The sequence below is a fragment of the Macaca fascicularis genome, chromosome 11, assembly GCF_037993035.2.
Source record: "Macaca fascicularis isolate 582-1 chromosome 11, T2T-MFA8v1.1".
Lineage (NCBI taxonomy): Eukaryota > Metazoa > Chordata > Mammalia > Primates > Cercopithecidae > Macaca > Macaca fascicularis.
The window spans coordinates 323,953-339,790 of NC_088385.1; the positions used below are offsets into that span (position 1 = coordinate 323,953).

Consider the following 15,838-nt stretch of genomic DNA (forward strand, 5'->3'; position numbering starts at 1 on the left):
AAGGAACATCCTTCCCATGAGGAGTTTTCTGCATCGGGCCCTTCAGGCACAGGCAAGGCCCCTGGGCCCAACTCCCTCATCCCTGCGTCATCAAGCAGCAAAGACAGTGGGGAATAAAGCAAGTGAAGGAGTCAGTCCCGCACAAAACGGGCTCCAGAAGCCACAGCTACTCTCCCAGTGTGGGAGCCAAGTTCAGAGACCTGGAAACACCAGCATTCCCAGGGAGGAGGACAGAACAATGCCATTTCCCCCTAGTTTAGGGAGACACCACCCCACGTCCTCTGGCCTTAAAAGAGGAGAGACTTCACATACATGATTTCAATGACTCCACCACACACAGAAAGTGGGCTGAGGGCTAACACAACCATATAAATGCCTGGCAAAAACACACTAAATGAACACACAGATAAGCAAGGTTCTCCTGTTATCCACCAAATATTCAGAAACAAATCCAGTAAGCAATCTCTTTGCAATCAAAAGACCAATTCAGAGGTGCAGATTAAAAATAAACATACAACTGAACCCTTAATACACCAAGAAGCAAATTCCACGGAAGTGTTATCACATCACCACCTCCCAGCTGAAGGAAGCAGCACTGGCCACTGACCAGCTGTTCACTCGTGGATCAGTGAACGAAAGGCAGTGCTGTCCAGGACAATGATGAGATGTTAACCTGAAAAGGGCAAAATTGCAGAGGCTGGAGGGACCTTCCAGGTAACCCGTCCCCCTCAGTGGACAGAGGACCCCCGTGGGACCACAGAGCCCAGAGCTCCAGTGTGTTCGGGGCAAGGACTCAACTGCAACCCTGATGATGTCCGAACGCCTTCTGCCCTTCTGTGTCTCTGCCCCACTAACAGGGAATCCGTGAATGCTAAGGAAATGTAACGCATTTTACAATACATGTAGATTTTTAGCAAATTAAAGATAAACAGTGACAAACTTTGAGAATTAACTAAAATATAGTTCAGTGAATGCCCAAACTCAAAGCTAGTCTCCAAGAGGTGATAAGCTGTGTGTGGTGGTTAACGCCTGTAAATCCCAGCAGTTGGGGAGGCTGACGCAGGAGAATCACTTGAGCCTAGAACGTTGGGGTTGCAGTGAGCTGTCATTGCACTACTGCACCCAGCCTGAGAAACAGAGTGAGACTGTCAAAAACAAACAAACAAAAACAAATTAAAGGAGTTCAAATGAACTCGCCCATACGCTTTAAATTTTCATTTGGGTACATGGGGTGATCTAGTTCCTTTTTCCCTTGCAATACATGAATAATCTAATAATTAAATATAATCTAACAATTACATGGGAAAATTTAATTATTTTCCCATTTCATTATTCCCTATCTCAGGGAAAAAGTTAAAAGTATTCCCTATTTCAGGGAAAAAGCTAAAAATCATTTTAAACCTTCCTTCCACAAAACAGTGTACTCAGTCATCTCTATCTGCTTGATCATGTGGAATTCAGCTTCACATGTCTACAATACGGTTTTTGTTAAACAGCGTTTATGTAGACAGGCGAGAGAAAGAAACACTTGGTCTATGTAGAAGCAGCAGAAGACACGTTTTAACAGAAAAGGGAGAAGATACCACCGTGTGAATCTGGAAATTCTGTCGTCGTCTTGTCCACACACACAGAAAACACCCAAGCACGTGCCTAGTGTCCAACAGGAGCACAGAAAGGACAGGGTTCCTCCAGTTGTTTAATGACCAGCCCCACTTGTCACCGCCACATAACAAAATCCGCACGGCAACTTCAGCACGTTTCATTCACGATTCCACGGAAATCAGGCTGAAGAACATACAGATGTTTTGCCCACATTTAAAAATCCAAGTGTGGGACTCATAGAAATAAAACACATTATGGGTTCACTTAACTTTTCCAAATTTTTACTTGGAGAAACCTATAAAGTTCTTGTCAGTTACATCCTTAAGTTTTCCAGTAATTTTTAAATGCGAAGGTCAGGCAAGACTTGTAAAGAGGTACACACATACGGCCCGGCGTGGTGGCTCACACCTATAATCCCAGCACTTTGGGAGGCCGAGGTTGGCAGATCACGAGGTCAGGAAACCGAGACCATCCTGGCTAACACGGTGAAACCCCGTCTCTACTAAAAATACAAACAATTAGCCAGGCGTGGTGGCGGGTGCCTGTAGTCCCAGCTACTTGGGAGGCTGAGGCTGGAGAATTGCATGAACCCGGGAGCCAGAGCTTGCAGTGAGCTGAGATCTCACCACCGCACTCCAGCCTGGGTGACAGAGGGAAACTGTCTCAAAAAAAAAAAACAAAGGAGGTACACACATACATGCCATGTTCTTCTCTCAAAGAGACGGGCCCTTTTTTAAGATTCCAGAAGTAAATGGGGTTGTCATCCTGCTTTTGAGAGGATGGGCTGTGTTTTAAGCATGAACAGACTTTCCTCCATGCACCAAGGATGCACCATGGGGGCAGTGCTGCCGCCGCCTCCCCAGTCTCTGCTCAGGGTGGGGCAAGGGGAGCTCCGTTGTCTCCCGTATACACCGTCAACAGGCCAGGTGCTCAGGAGGCGGCTTCCAGGACTCGCTGTAGGCATTCGTCAGCAGGGCAGGCAGTGCCTCGTGCTGGTGGGCATCCAGCAGTAAGGGGGTCTTGCACTTCACTCCCTGGGCCCAGCCGCAGACAGAGGGGAAAGAGACACCTGTATCGTAACTCATGTGTATTTATAGATACACAGAGACTCTGCAGTGCAAGGTGCAGAACTAGAAGGAATCATGGAAATAAGAGGGAAGACATTTGGTTACGACTGGCAGAGTCACCTCAAGCCTCAGCACTTCCTGCCGGAGCCCTCACTGACCAGACTCCTCCAGGGTCACTGCCACTGCCTTGCCCAGCTCATGACAGGGCAGACAGTGACAGAGCCTCAGAACAACCTCCCACTCCTTCCTCACCAGCCCAGGGGATGAGCTGTTCATGAGTGTCCCAAAGCCTGAATGCGGGAACACAGAGGTGACTGAGCAGAAAGGGGGACAGCCACAATGGCCGCGGGTGTGCAGATATTGCGGGGCACCCCAGCAGCCCTTTCCGTCTTAAAGAGGATGGCCACGGGTGTGCTGATGCTCCCGCGTGACCCAGCCGTCCTCTCCACCTTATAGGGGAATGGCCACGGGTGTGCGGATATTCCCGGGTGCCCCAGAGCCCTTTTCACCTTAAGGAGATTTTCACAGTCTCATATCAGTCTCCAAACTATTCAGTGAGGTTGGAGGAGTATCACTGTGGACCAACACTGATTGGCACCAAGTAAGGGCGATTTTATAACCATGTCTCAACCATGAAACAATCAGGTCTTTGGCCATCTGGTCTAAGCTTTTTCTGTAACAAAGTTGGATAATTTAGTTGAACTTTGGTTTTCCAAAGCTTGTTACAGAAACCACATCTTCCTAGGTGTGGCTCTGTGGTGTCACGTGCACACTTCAGTAGCCAGGCTTGCCAAGACTCACGGCACGTTACACGTTCACCTGAGAAGGCTGCTGAATCATTGAGGGCTCTGGCGTGCTCTGAAATGAATTTGCCACTTCAGCCTACACTCTACTCCCTTGTTTGGTTAAAGAAACCCAAAAAGCAGAATTTGTTTTGGCCAATCGCCTGCTGACCCAACTGCAGAGGTTTTAATTAGAGTACTTTCATTGCATCATAGAAAGCAAAGTCATATAGATCAACTCATTATTACCACTCCAAAGGTTTAGTAAATCTCCAGATAATCAGGCAAACATTTTAAGAAGCTACATTAAGGTTTACAATACTCAAATTTTAAAACTACATCCATGCTTCAAAAAACCACCATTTCCATTTTAGATGGCCAAATGCATATGAGAAAGAAAGAAACGTGCTGAGCGCATTTTTTGGGTAATCTTATGGAGAAACTGCCACTTTAAAAATGGCTCTAGTTCCTGGCTCCAGATAGGTGTGGTGGGTTGCCTCACTCAATTTCAACTCCACCTGAAGCTGGGACACTAGAAATCCATTCGCAGACTCCACGGCACCAGAATTCCCACTTCTGGAAACAGCCAGGAATGCAGACCTGTAGCAGAGAATTCTTTCCTGCCCACCCTAACTGTCCTCTGTGGAAGGCGACAGTCAAAGACAAGTCCACCCTCCTAGTCGCAAATGCACCACGAAGAACCATTTCAAGGTGGGAAGTGATTGATCAGTGGGAACAGGCAGTTTAGCTAATCACTTATAAGGCTGAGAAGTGGGGTTTGAAGGCCTGTATCTGGTCTTGTCCTCGGTAAACGGTCCTCCGCCAGTCAGCCTAAGCCACATGGGAAGGGGCTTCTTGCAGTAAAAGTGGGGGCGCAGTTGTGGGGAGGGGGAATGTCTTAACAATCACTGTTTTACAGGATCACAGGGCTCAGGCAATGTTCAGTATTGTCACACACCAAGGTTTTTACACTCTGAAGAAAACTACAGTCCTAAGGTGTCAGTTCTCAAAGCCCTTAAGTTCCTCCTGCTAAGATTCCCAGAGAGTCTCCACTTCTTGCACCGAACCCCAACTTGCACAGGCACCTGCGTCTTCCTCCTGCAGCAAATGCAGATAAGAAGCTGTGGCTCTGCTGCAGTAATGATGCCATGCAACCCTAACACAACAGCAGAGCAATGGCTCTGGCCTGAATGTCCCCAAAACCTCATGCTGAAACCATCTCCGAAGGGATACATTAAGAGGTGGGGCCTTTGGGAAGTCCTGCTCTCAGGACTGGGGTTGGTGTCCTTGTTGGGAGGCCTAGAGGAGCCCTCCTGCTCCTCCACCACGTGAGTTCTGACGAGACGACCGCTGCCACGCAACACCTGTTGAGATGCTGCCGTCTGTGAGCCACAGGCCCTGGGGCACCAGATGTGCAGGTGCCTTGACCTTGGACTGCCTTGACCTTGGACTTTCCAGCTTCCAGAGCTGTGAGCAATAAATGTCTCTTTACAAATCACCCAATCGACAGCAGCCGGACAGAGACAGTAATGTCACAACACGAGTCACTTTCTCAGTGGGCCAGAGGACTCCCCATGAGCCACCACCGTAAAGCAAGAACTCCCTGGAGGATGGAAAGGGGTTCACAAGGAATTCTACCCAGCACCAGGGTGTCTGGCCTTTCTTGCAGGAAGACAGCTGAGCCATAGCAGGAAACTACAGGGTGGGTGGGGCTGGACAGTAATGTGTCACCTGCTCATCTAAGCCTCAGTCTCCTGCCTCTCATCACGACAGTGGGGGTAACACCCCCCTCACCTGAGCTGTTGGGGGAGGTAAGAGTGCTGGGTGATTAACAATTGTTAGTTCCACAGAAATAAGGCAAAGAATCTGCCCCATGTCTTATAAAACCAAATCAGCCCAGGAATTCCACATCACTACTAATTTGCATGGGAAAATACCAGATTCTCCTAAGTTCTGGCATGTCATTTGTATTAATAAAGTTTGCAGAGTTTTCACATACTAAGTATATAAAACAGGAAAATAAATCATGCAATTTGGAGGCTAAAGCAGGAGACTCACTTGAGCACAGGCGGCGGAGGTTGCAGTGAGCCGAGGCCTCGCCACTGTACTCCAGTCTGGGTGACAGAACGAGACTCCATCTCAAAAAATAAAAAAAAAAGATTTTGCTGCTTCATACTAGTAAAGTGGGCAGACTCTACATGCCAACTCTTATTCAAAGGTCGCCTAACACTGACTCAGGAACTCTGGCCCTGATGTGCTTGGAGTTTTAATCCTAACAGTGTTAAAGACCACTCCCCCAGGAGCTCTGAACAAGTACTCCAGGTATACGCTGAACAAGACCACACACTCTGACCGAAATCTAACTTCCCAGACCCAAACTACAGAACCACAGAAGACACTGCTTCTGTCCAACTTTGTGTTCTGCCATCGTTTGTGTCCATTATTTCCTACAAACCATCTCATTAGAATTTAGGGCACACAAAAGGCCGATACAACAGGGTCACTTTTCAAAGGTTTGGAGGTGAAGAACAGATAGAATGCATTAGCTTCCTATTGCTGCTGCAACAAATTACCACAAATGCAAACCTCCTCTCAGCCCTGGAAGTCAGGAGTCCCAGGGCTGAAGTCAAGGGGTCAGTAGCTTGTATTCCTGCCTGGAGTCTCCCAATTCATAGAAGCCACCATGCAGCTTGACTCACAGCCCCACACCCCTCCTACCACTGCCCCGGCCTCAGCCCTGCACCCCTCCGGACCCTGCCCCTGCCCCACACTCGCCCTCACCCCCACAGCCCTCTGGCCTCTATCTCGTCCTCAGGTCTCCTCCTCTGAGGCAGACCCTCGTACTGCCTTCTCAAAAGGCACATGTGAAGACACTGGACCCACCTGGACAACCCAGGGTCCTCTCCCATCTCACTGTCCGTTACACTCACATCTGCAAAGCCTCTTTTGCCATGGAAACTTCATTAGACTAACAATCATTTAACAAGTCCATTCTAATGATGTGAAAATTGGCATTGTTTTCCTCCTAATGAACAGATCAGTCACCCATGTAACCTATAAATATTTGACTATTAAATATACAATACTGTAGGAGACAGAGATGAGGAAGACGGTTCCTCCCTGAAAGACGACTGGACCCTAGACGGAGGGATAAACATTCTGAACAGAATCAACATAACTCAACATTTGAGTCGGAGAGGTCAAGCAATAAGACGTTCAAAGAAGCAACCAGAAAGTATGTACTGTGCCCGTAGTTCACATCTGCGCCTGGCGTCATGAGCACGAGCATGCGGACACGCACACAGGGCCCAAGTGTAAGATCAAATATAAGGAGCTTTCCACTGTAGTATTTAACTAGATCTTATTACAAAATAGCCTCCTGATTTTTATCCAAAAAGTTCTCTGTAATTAAGGAAATTAATTTTCCCCTAAAGGGCATTTCTCTAGCTATCATTCCATATAAACTAAATGGGCATATTAAAGAAAAAAGACAAGGCCGGGCGCGGTGGCTCAAGCCTGTAATCCCAGCACTTTGGGAGGCCGAGACGGGCGGATCACGAGGTCAGGAGATCGAGACCATCCTGGCTAACACGGTGAAACCCCGTCTCTATTAAGAAATACAAAAAACTAGCCCGGCGAGGTGGCGGGCGCCTGTAGTCCCAGCTACTCGGGAGGCTGAGGCCGGAGAATGGCGTAAACCCGGGAGGCGGAGCTTGCAGTGAGCTGAGATCCGGCCACTGCACTCCAGCCTGGGTGACAGAGCGAGACTCCGTCTCAAAAAAAAAAAAAAAAAAAAGAAAAAAAAAAGAAAAAAGACAAATGTTTGACTTCGGGGGTTTGCCTATGACTTGAATAAGCATGATTTTCTTCTGGCCAAGCAGGGAGCAGCTGGACCAGACTGGAGGGAAGGAAGAACAAATTTCCACTCTGACCTCAGTTGGGCACCAGAGTCTTCCCTGTCAGAATGTGGGTGTGGTGCTTCCCACACACCAGCCTCTGACGAAACTCAGCCCAAGGGTGTGGGAAAAGGCTGTCTACTTCTGAAAAATCTACAAAGTGCAGACACATCAAAAGCTTCAGAAGACTGTAAAGGGCCAAGGAGACCACTACACCCTTGGAGTTTACAGAAAATGGTCAGCATCACACGTGCCTGAGGTCCAGGGTCAGCTCCCGGCTGCCGCGACGCCGTGAACGCAGCCCTGGCTTCCCCTCTGATGCAGAGAGCTGGTCACTCTGCCGGCAGCACTCAGAGCTCAGAACATTCTAGAGGAAAGCAACGTGTTCCTTTTAAAATGGGGAACCGGGGCAGCACAACTGAAGCTCTACGACTGTCTCAACTACTGGGTTTCGGGGTAGCATTAGGAAATCGTGAGAATCCAAATCTCAATTTCATACAGATTCCAGATTCACTGCAGGTTCCAGAATTTCCTGAGACATTCTTCCAATTTATCACTCAGGATTCCCTTGCCAAAGCTAATAAAGTCTACATTCCTTACGGAAAACCCACCATAAGCACCACCACAAATAAGATCAACTGACTGACGCCCGCCCTTCGCACCAAACATAGAAACTGTTACTCACACAAGACTGTGCTGGAGGCAGCTCTCAGCTGAAGCCGAATCCGTGAGACTTCATTATCCCCCATTTTGGATCGAGTGTGAAGACTGTCAGCAAACCAGGGCCCCAGTGTAAAGCAGAGAACAGATCCTCTGATGCCTGCCTGAACATTTCCTTCCCACCTCTGTCTTGGATATTGAACACCCTCAGAGCTACTGAGTCACCCACATTTGCAGGTCATTTATCCAGCCACCAGGATAACACAATTATGCGATAAAAATGCCTTCTCAGGGCTTTGTCATACTCAACAAAGAAGCTCAGAAGGCTAGGTAAGCGCAAGAAAGGGGGAAGCGTCCTCCAAACAGACAAAAACCAAGGAAAACCGTGCAGAGACTCGAGAGAGAGCAGAAACACAGCCCGCTGTAGCCTTTCAGGTCCTGCTGGCCGCAGCCCTGCGTTACGTGGCACCATTTCCACAGATGCATCCTGCTGGGCCCACTTGAAAGGTCCCGCTTGCGAGACACTCACCCCCACTTCCAGCTCCTGCAAGACCCGCTGCAGCCCCACTCCATCCTGGGGGCCGACTGTGCAAGTCTTCTCGGCAGAGACCCCTCAGAGCCTACTCAGTGTCTGAGACTGGGAAGCACCAAGGATCCAGAAAGGCACAATCCCGTTCTCCTCGTGCTGCTTTCTGGGTTCCAAGTTGTCTAACGAGTCCTGCATAAACCCCGGGCTGGGGAGCCAGCCAGGGCCCAGCAGCACCCAGCTCATGCGCTCCACTCACCCCACAGAGGACCACGGAGGCCCCAGCACGCTCTGTCCGCGGGGCAAGACACCAGAAACAGCCACAGTTCAGGGTTCTGCCACCCGCCCCGCTGCCGTCATTACCTCCTGGGATCTGAATTCTCATTGGTTGCAAAGGTGATCCCACAGCTCCGCTGCCTTAATTACCTGCTGGGATCTGAAATTGTATTGGTTGGAAAGGGGATCTCATTGCTCAAGCACTCCCTGCTGCCTCCTTGCAAACAACATAAAAAATCCAAAACCCCTTGTAAAGAACGTTTACTATAACCTCAAAACAAGACACATCCCGAGACCAAGGAAGATACACACGCACATCTGACACCCGGTGGACGTCAGTGACCGACGCCACGGCTTCCGTGTGGCGTGTGAAGCAGGAGGCCTGTCACGGTGACTCAGGCTGGGGTCTGAATGGGGGTCTTCCAAGCAACTAGGCAACCAGGACGCACACCCCAAAACCCAAGTCCCCGCACTCATGTACCTGGCAGAAATGCTGCGTGGCCATCGACGCCAGTTGTGAACCAAGACCGATCTGTGTCCTGTGGCCCTCACAACGTCCGTACATGCCTGGGCCCAGCAGAGGCCCGCACGGCACCCTGCTCGCCTCCAGTGGGGCTCTCTCCTGCCAAAGGGGATGGCCCTGAAGTCCGTTGAGATTTCCAAAGCTCTACAAAGTCGTGCTTCCTCCTGCTTGTTCAGAAGGCCTAAAGCCCTGAAGACACCAGTGAGAATTGACCTAGCCTCTTAAGGCAGCTCAAATACCTAAACACAGGAACGCTGGACCTCTCTGCCCTCGAGAGCAGCCGATAACACACTGGGCTAAGCAGAAGGTACAGATGTCACATCCAGAAGCCAGTGGCGCTCAAGATTGCATTCCAGGAGCCGCCCATGTGAGTCCCTCCAAGGCTTCCAAGTCCCACTTGATTGTTTTCATCGTATCTCTATAACATCAGAGACATTATATCTCACGGTATCTATGAGATCGTCTCCACTTTTATGAGCACATATGCTCCCTGACTTACCATGGGATGAAACTGTTCCAATAAACCCAGCGTAAGCTGAAAATATCCTAAATAGAAAGTGCATTTGACATCATAGTTTCAACTTACAACGGGTTCATCCAGAGGCAGCCCATCTTGGGCCAAACAATGCACTGAGTGTGACTAGTTCACACCATCACAAGGTTGAAAAAAAAAATCAGATATGTAACAATTGGGAGCCAGGGACCCTCTGTATTGGGGCTCCTGTCTTCAGAGACAACAGAAACCTCTTCTTAGACAAGAATCACAATTTATAATCCTCAAAATGTTAAACTTAGTTTAACAATCTAGACGTTCAAACAAAGCCAAAGTAGGCCCACAAGGCCGTTTGTGCCCTTCACTAAGACGCACGACTCTATAATAACCCTCACCACAGCCCCTCAGGGTGGGTCCCAGAGGCAGTTGAGGCTTGTGGCTACGGACACTAACGAAACCAAAATCAGAGTACGCAGGTGCAGTCAAGTCATATGACTTCTCCACTAGCATGTGCACAAATGTTCATCAGCAAATCTCATCTTCGCTTTACCTCCCTCCCATGACCTAAAAAGGAGTCCACTACACACACCCATACACACACACACCACTTCAAAAACATAATTAGTACTTGCATTCAATTCTGGGCATTCGGAATAGACCTAATGGGTGATTAAATCTTTCCTCCAACCCATTGCTTAGTCTTCTTAGAGGATGAAGGATTTTGCATAACACAAGTCAACATATAAAAGATCTGCTATAGAAACAGACTTTCAAGTGGTCCTCATTAGAGTGATTCAACTAATATACAAAGGACCCAACACACAGTGTATATTAGAAGAATGATTAATTTGTTCCCCTAAAAATCCTAATATCTACACAGAAAAAATACCCAATACACATTTTATCATTCTTTACCAGTATAGTCATACAAAGGAGTATCACAAAAGCAAAAGAACACATTTGGTTTGACTCACAGTTCTAAGTTTAATATAAAATTGCTAAAACCACCAAGACAAACATGACTATGAAATATTTAACGATCTTCACCTAAATTCAAGTCACCATTCAACCACCAATACCTCTGCTCTCCTTACGGGAACTTTCCAAAAGTAAATTCTGGAATTAACAGGACAAAATTTTCTGGTGACAGAAATTAGGAAGAAATTGGTTGAAGGCCGTTCCTTGGCTGTCAAACATTTTCTCAATAATATTTTGTAAAATAAAAGCGTCAAACAGATCTTTACATTAACTTACAATCTATCAAGCAATACTGGAGCAAGCTTTAAATATTAGCCACATTCTGTCAGGGCTGACTAACATTAAATCAGTATCAGTCTCATGTCTTGTAGGATCCACAGCTCATCTTCTTAAAACCACTTAAGATTTCATAATTAACTCAATTAAACAATGTAAGTCATCTCCTTGATCTTTGACATGAAGGGGTAATTTTCCCCCAAAATAGTACCTCTTTCCTTGACATGATTTAATCTGTGGTTAGAGTATTTAACAGGATTTCTTTCCTTCTTAGAAAATAAAATATGCACCTTTCCAATATAGAAAAACTCTAACTGATAATGCCATAGCTTACCCAGGTCAAAAGCATTTTTTTTTTAAGTTAAAAAAAGAACCTAACTGCATCTTTGGACCTTATGTGAGGTAGTGTCCAGGGTCACTGGGACCCCTACTTGGCCAGTGTAGCTGGGTACCAATTAAAGACAGAAACCCAAGCATTCACTCAAAGCCCCTTCCCAGCTGTTCATCCTAGTGGAAGAAGCCATGAGTACAAACGAATGCGGCATTCTACGGAGGGCTTTGGGGATAGGCTGCTTGAGAACATCAAAGTGGCTCACGTCCCCCGAGTATAAAGCCAGTGACTGCTCTCAGCTTCCATCCACAGTAGCCAAGGTCTGGAATCACCTGAGTGCCCGTCAACAGGGGATGAAGGGAACGTGGCCCGAACACACACAGGAGCAATACTCCACCACACAGCGGAGAGCCCTGTCATCCGCGGCAGCATGGATGGAGTTGGAGGACATTACGTTAAGCAAACGAGTCAAGCAAGGAAACGGCTCATGTTCTCACTCATAAGCAGGAGCTGAGAGCAGATCTCATGGAGGCCAAAAGTAGGTGGTCAACAGGGCCCAGCAGAGCCCACTCATAAGCAGGATGGGCAGAGGCTGGTAATGTGCACAAACACACAGCCTAATGGGAACACGAGACCTACTATTGATAAATCAGCAGGGGGATGGCAGTGGGTCATCTACTGTGTATTTCAAAACAGCTAGGAGAGAATAACTTAACATAACCAGCACAAGGAAAAGAAACTATTTAAAGTGAAAGACATCCCAAGTACACAGATTTCATCAATATAGGGGTGAATCAAGGTATCACATGCACTCTGAAAATATGTACGTATATTATGTATCAACAGAAACAAAAACCAATGACAGAACCATTTGCGAAGCACGTGCAGGAGAAGAATGGGAAGCCTGACATGGTGTGGCTGTGTGTCCCCACCCAAATCTCATGCTGAACTCTAACCCTATGTTGGAGGTGAGCCCTGGTGGGAGGTGATTGACTCATGGGGGTGGTTTCTAATGGTTTAGCACAATCCCCCAAGTGCTGTCCTCATGATCGTTCTCCTGAGATCTGGTTGTTTGGAAGTGCATGGCACCTTCCCCTTCACTCTCTCTCCCCTTCCAGCCATGTGAAGACATGCCGGCCTCCCCTTCACCTTCCACTCTGATTGTCAGTTTCCCCAGATGTAGAAGCCTGTACAACCCACAGAACTGTATGCCGATTAAACATTTTTTTTCCTTATTACCCAGCCTCAGATAGTTCTTTATAGCAGTGGAACAACAGTACAGTCCTCAGGACCAGCAATGTTTTCCTTCTACCCAGCGGCCAACAAGGTCCTACACCGTAGCTGGTTTTCCAAAGCTTTGCCAGAATGCTGAAGCTGTTTTGGGGATACTAACTTTCCCCATCTCTGGCAAACCAGATGGGGCATCCTATTTGCCTCTTACCACCTTTCTCAGAGAAACCCCACCTCTGAAACAGCCTCCACCAGGGGCCTCCTTCAGCAGCAACAAAGCTGAGTGTTCCTTGCACTTCCCTTCTTCTGAACAAGTCAACATCTTAAGCTTGTTTTTCCATCTTCCCAGCTCATTGAAAAAAATATCTTATGCTTTCTATTTTCCTGACACACACACATGGAAGAGAAGTGCCGTGAGGGCAGGGGCTCTTGTTTTCCCGGATCTGAGCCTGGCCCTCAAACACTAGCCGAATACTAACACGATATCCAGAGGCAGAAATGCAAATATCCATATGACTTCAAATACCCTAAGGACCTAACAGGCCGAGTGGCCCATGTAACTATGGTGTGCTGGGCCATTCAACTGGTGTCCAAATCCCTGTCCAAGTGAGCTCTTTAATTTCGAGACTTTTCAGACAGCTGTTTTGTTGTTGTTGTTCTGTTTTGTTTTTATTAAAGGGATATGTTACAATTATAATCAAGAATATCCCAGGCCGAGTGTGGTGGCTCGTGCCTGTAATCCCAGCACTTTGGGAGGCCAAGGTGAGCGAATCACCTGAGGTCAGGAGTTCAAGACCAGCCTGGCCAACATGTTGAAACCCCGTCTCTACTAATACAAAAATGAACCAGCCATGGTGGCAGGCACTTATAATCCCAGCTACTCAGGAGGCTGAGGCAGGAGAATGGCGTGAACCAAGAGGTGAGGCTGCAGTGAGCCAAGATCGTGCCACTGCATTCCAGCCTGGGCAACACAGCAAGACTGTCTCAAAAAAATAAAAATAAACCAATACTCCCAGTTAGTTCTTCACCAATGTCAGATACCTCAGTTTAAAGAAAAATATGAAAGCATGTTTTCATATTTCAGTGTTGAATTTAACCATATCTTTTAAGAAGATATGAAGATAGAACTTCCTCAAGGATTGGGGGAGAGAAAAGCAGTTAAGAAAATCTTAAAACCTCAGGAGAAAAACAAGTATGGGTTAAGACCTCAAGGCAAAACTTTTTCTTTGCACTTTGATTTCAAAAGAACAGAGATGCCCAAATTATGAACTCTCCCATCTGCATTTTATATTCGTCTGTGTCCTTTGAAAGGCTGGAGATGGGATCCCAGGTTCCAAAGTGCCTGGCCGTGGCTCACATCAGGCGGCATCTTTCACAGCCGTTTACTCCCCTGACTCTGCCTAGAGAGCTCTGTGGCCCAATTTACAAAAAAAAAAAAAAAAAGTCCTAATTTACTCACGTTCATCACTTTCAGCAGAGTCTCAAGAAATGAGACAAATATTGAGACTCCACAGAAGCAAGTACTCTCTTCCAAAAAGTCAAGTGTCAGGTTCCCATGAGCCAGGCAGCTTGCTTACAGAAAGCACTGGCTGACTTGCTGGTTGAATGTTAAATGCATTTAAAATGTTAAGTGATCAAACGCCCCTCCTAGTGGGTGTGCGCGTTGAGCTGGCTGCAGTAGTGATGCAGACCACGTTCTTTCCTTTGGTTTTGCTTCAAGCAGAGCACCCCACACCCAGGAAGAGGCCGAAGGACGGCATCGAGGTCTAGGACAGATTTAAGGAGAGCTGCAGGCTGACTGCCTCATCTGCAAATAGTCTCTCATTTCAGAGAAAATCACTGAACAGAGTTCATAACACGTGAATTTTTAAAATTCATATTTCTAATTTCATCCCATTAGAACTTTTGAACCTCCACCTCCCACCTAGAGAACGTCAGCTCAAGCCGATCACAGCGCAGTGCGATTTTCTATAAATAATGTGCACGCCTGCATCTGAGCTGAGATGTGAATGTCTGGAATGTGCCTGCCAGGCCCAGGAGGAACTGCAGCAAGTGTGGGGACACAAGCCGCTAAGGAATCTGATTTGGAGGGAACTGGAGGCAACTAAAACTAGGTCCACTGGTTTTTCTTGGTAAGGTTTGACCAGGCAAACTGTTATCACTGTTGCTAATTTATGGTAATTGGCATGGGGACTTAACAGTAAGTAATTAGAGTAATTACAGAATTTGCTACTCAATTACAATGGCACAGATTCCTGAGAATGGAAGAACTGTTGCCCAGGAATAGAGTTCAAGAGGTCCTCCCCATGCTCCGAGGAACATGGCATTTCCACGCACCCCTGCTTTGGTCCCTGGCCACCACCATCCTGATCTCGGCCATCTGATGGCATCAGTCCCCAAAGCTGGAAACACCTGACACCTCTTGTCACCCTCCCATCTGCCCTGCCTTCCTCCAGTCCGGGATATTCAGGGATGCCCACATACAGGACCAGGAAACCAGGGTTATCCCAAACCAGTGCCTGCATTCAAAGTCCTCCACGGCAGCACAATCACCAATGGCCAATACTCCCAGAACCTTCCACCTCAAAACGGGAGCACATCTGGATTCAAGCTGACAATGCTGCATTCTCTTTGCCATGTACACATGGAGGCATGTCAGGTTCCACCTAAAGGTATCAGGTTCCACGCTGCTCAGGAGCCCAAACCTAGTCACTCTGCATGATCTCAATTCACCATCCACAGAGAAGCCTGCAGTTTTCCTCTGGTGCACGGTGTGGATGGTGGATGGTGGATGCATTTCCCCTGAAGACTCGGAAACAGAAGCCTGGCCAAGGAGGCCAGTCACCCCAGCCCCTGCAAGGCCCGGACGTGACCCTCTGCTGTCTGCACACAGTACCCAAGTCTAGCAGTGCTGGCTCTGTGGTGGGATCCATCTGGGCCTGCAGAGGACCCGGGGCACAGGAACCGTGCAGCCTGGCTGCAGCCGGAGGCCTAAGGGATCCCCACGAGGCTCTCCAGCCTAGGTGCCCTCACCACAGGCAGAGCCATGCAAGAGAGTTGCCTGCTGAACTGGAAACGCCCCAATCTGCTCAGCCAACACAGAAAGACAACAGCCACCTACAGCTGCTGAGCCCCAAAACGTGGCCACTGGGCCTGAAGGGTTGAATCTGGAATTTAATCTGTGAAGTTCTTTTCAAA

General features: G+C 47.8%; 1 protein-coding gene across 29 annotated transcripts in view; it reads right to left on the reverse strand.

Annotated features, from left to right (window-relative positions):
- The window catches only part of LOC141408000 (disco-interacting protein 2 homolog C-like), a 274,075-nt gene that overhangs the window by 198,757 nt on the left and 59,480 nt on the right, over window positions 1-15,838 (reverse strand). For 13 of the 29 annotated variants that reach the window (XM_074005957.1, XM_074005959.1, XM_074005958.1 and 10 more), the window contains exon 1: window positions 9,291-9,490. The exons of 7 other annotated variants lie outside the window; for them this stretch is intronic. In XM_074005957.1, coding sequence (XP_073862058.1) covers window positions 9,291-9,374 — 84 coding nt within the window. In that variant the 5' untranslated portion in view covers window positions 9,375-9,490. Of the gene's footprint in view, window positions 1-8,032; window positions 8,111-9,290; window positions 9,491-15,838 lie in introns of those variants that run through there. 9 more of the 29 variants (XM_074005975.1, XM_074005974.1, XM_074005977.1 and 6 more) reach the window with 3 other exon arrangements.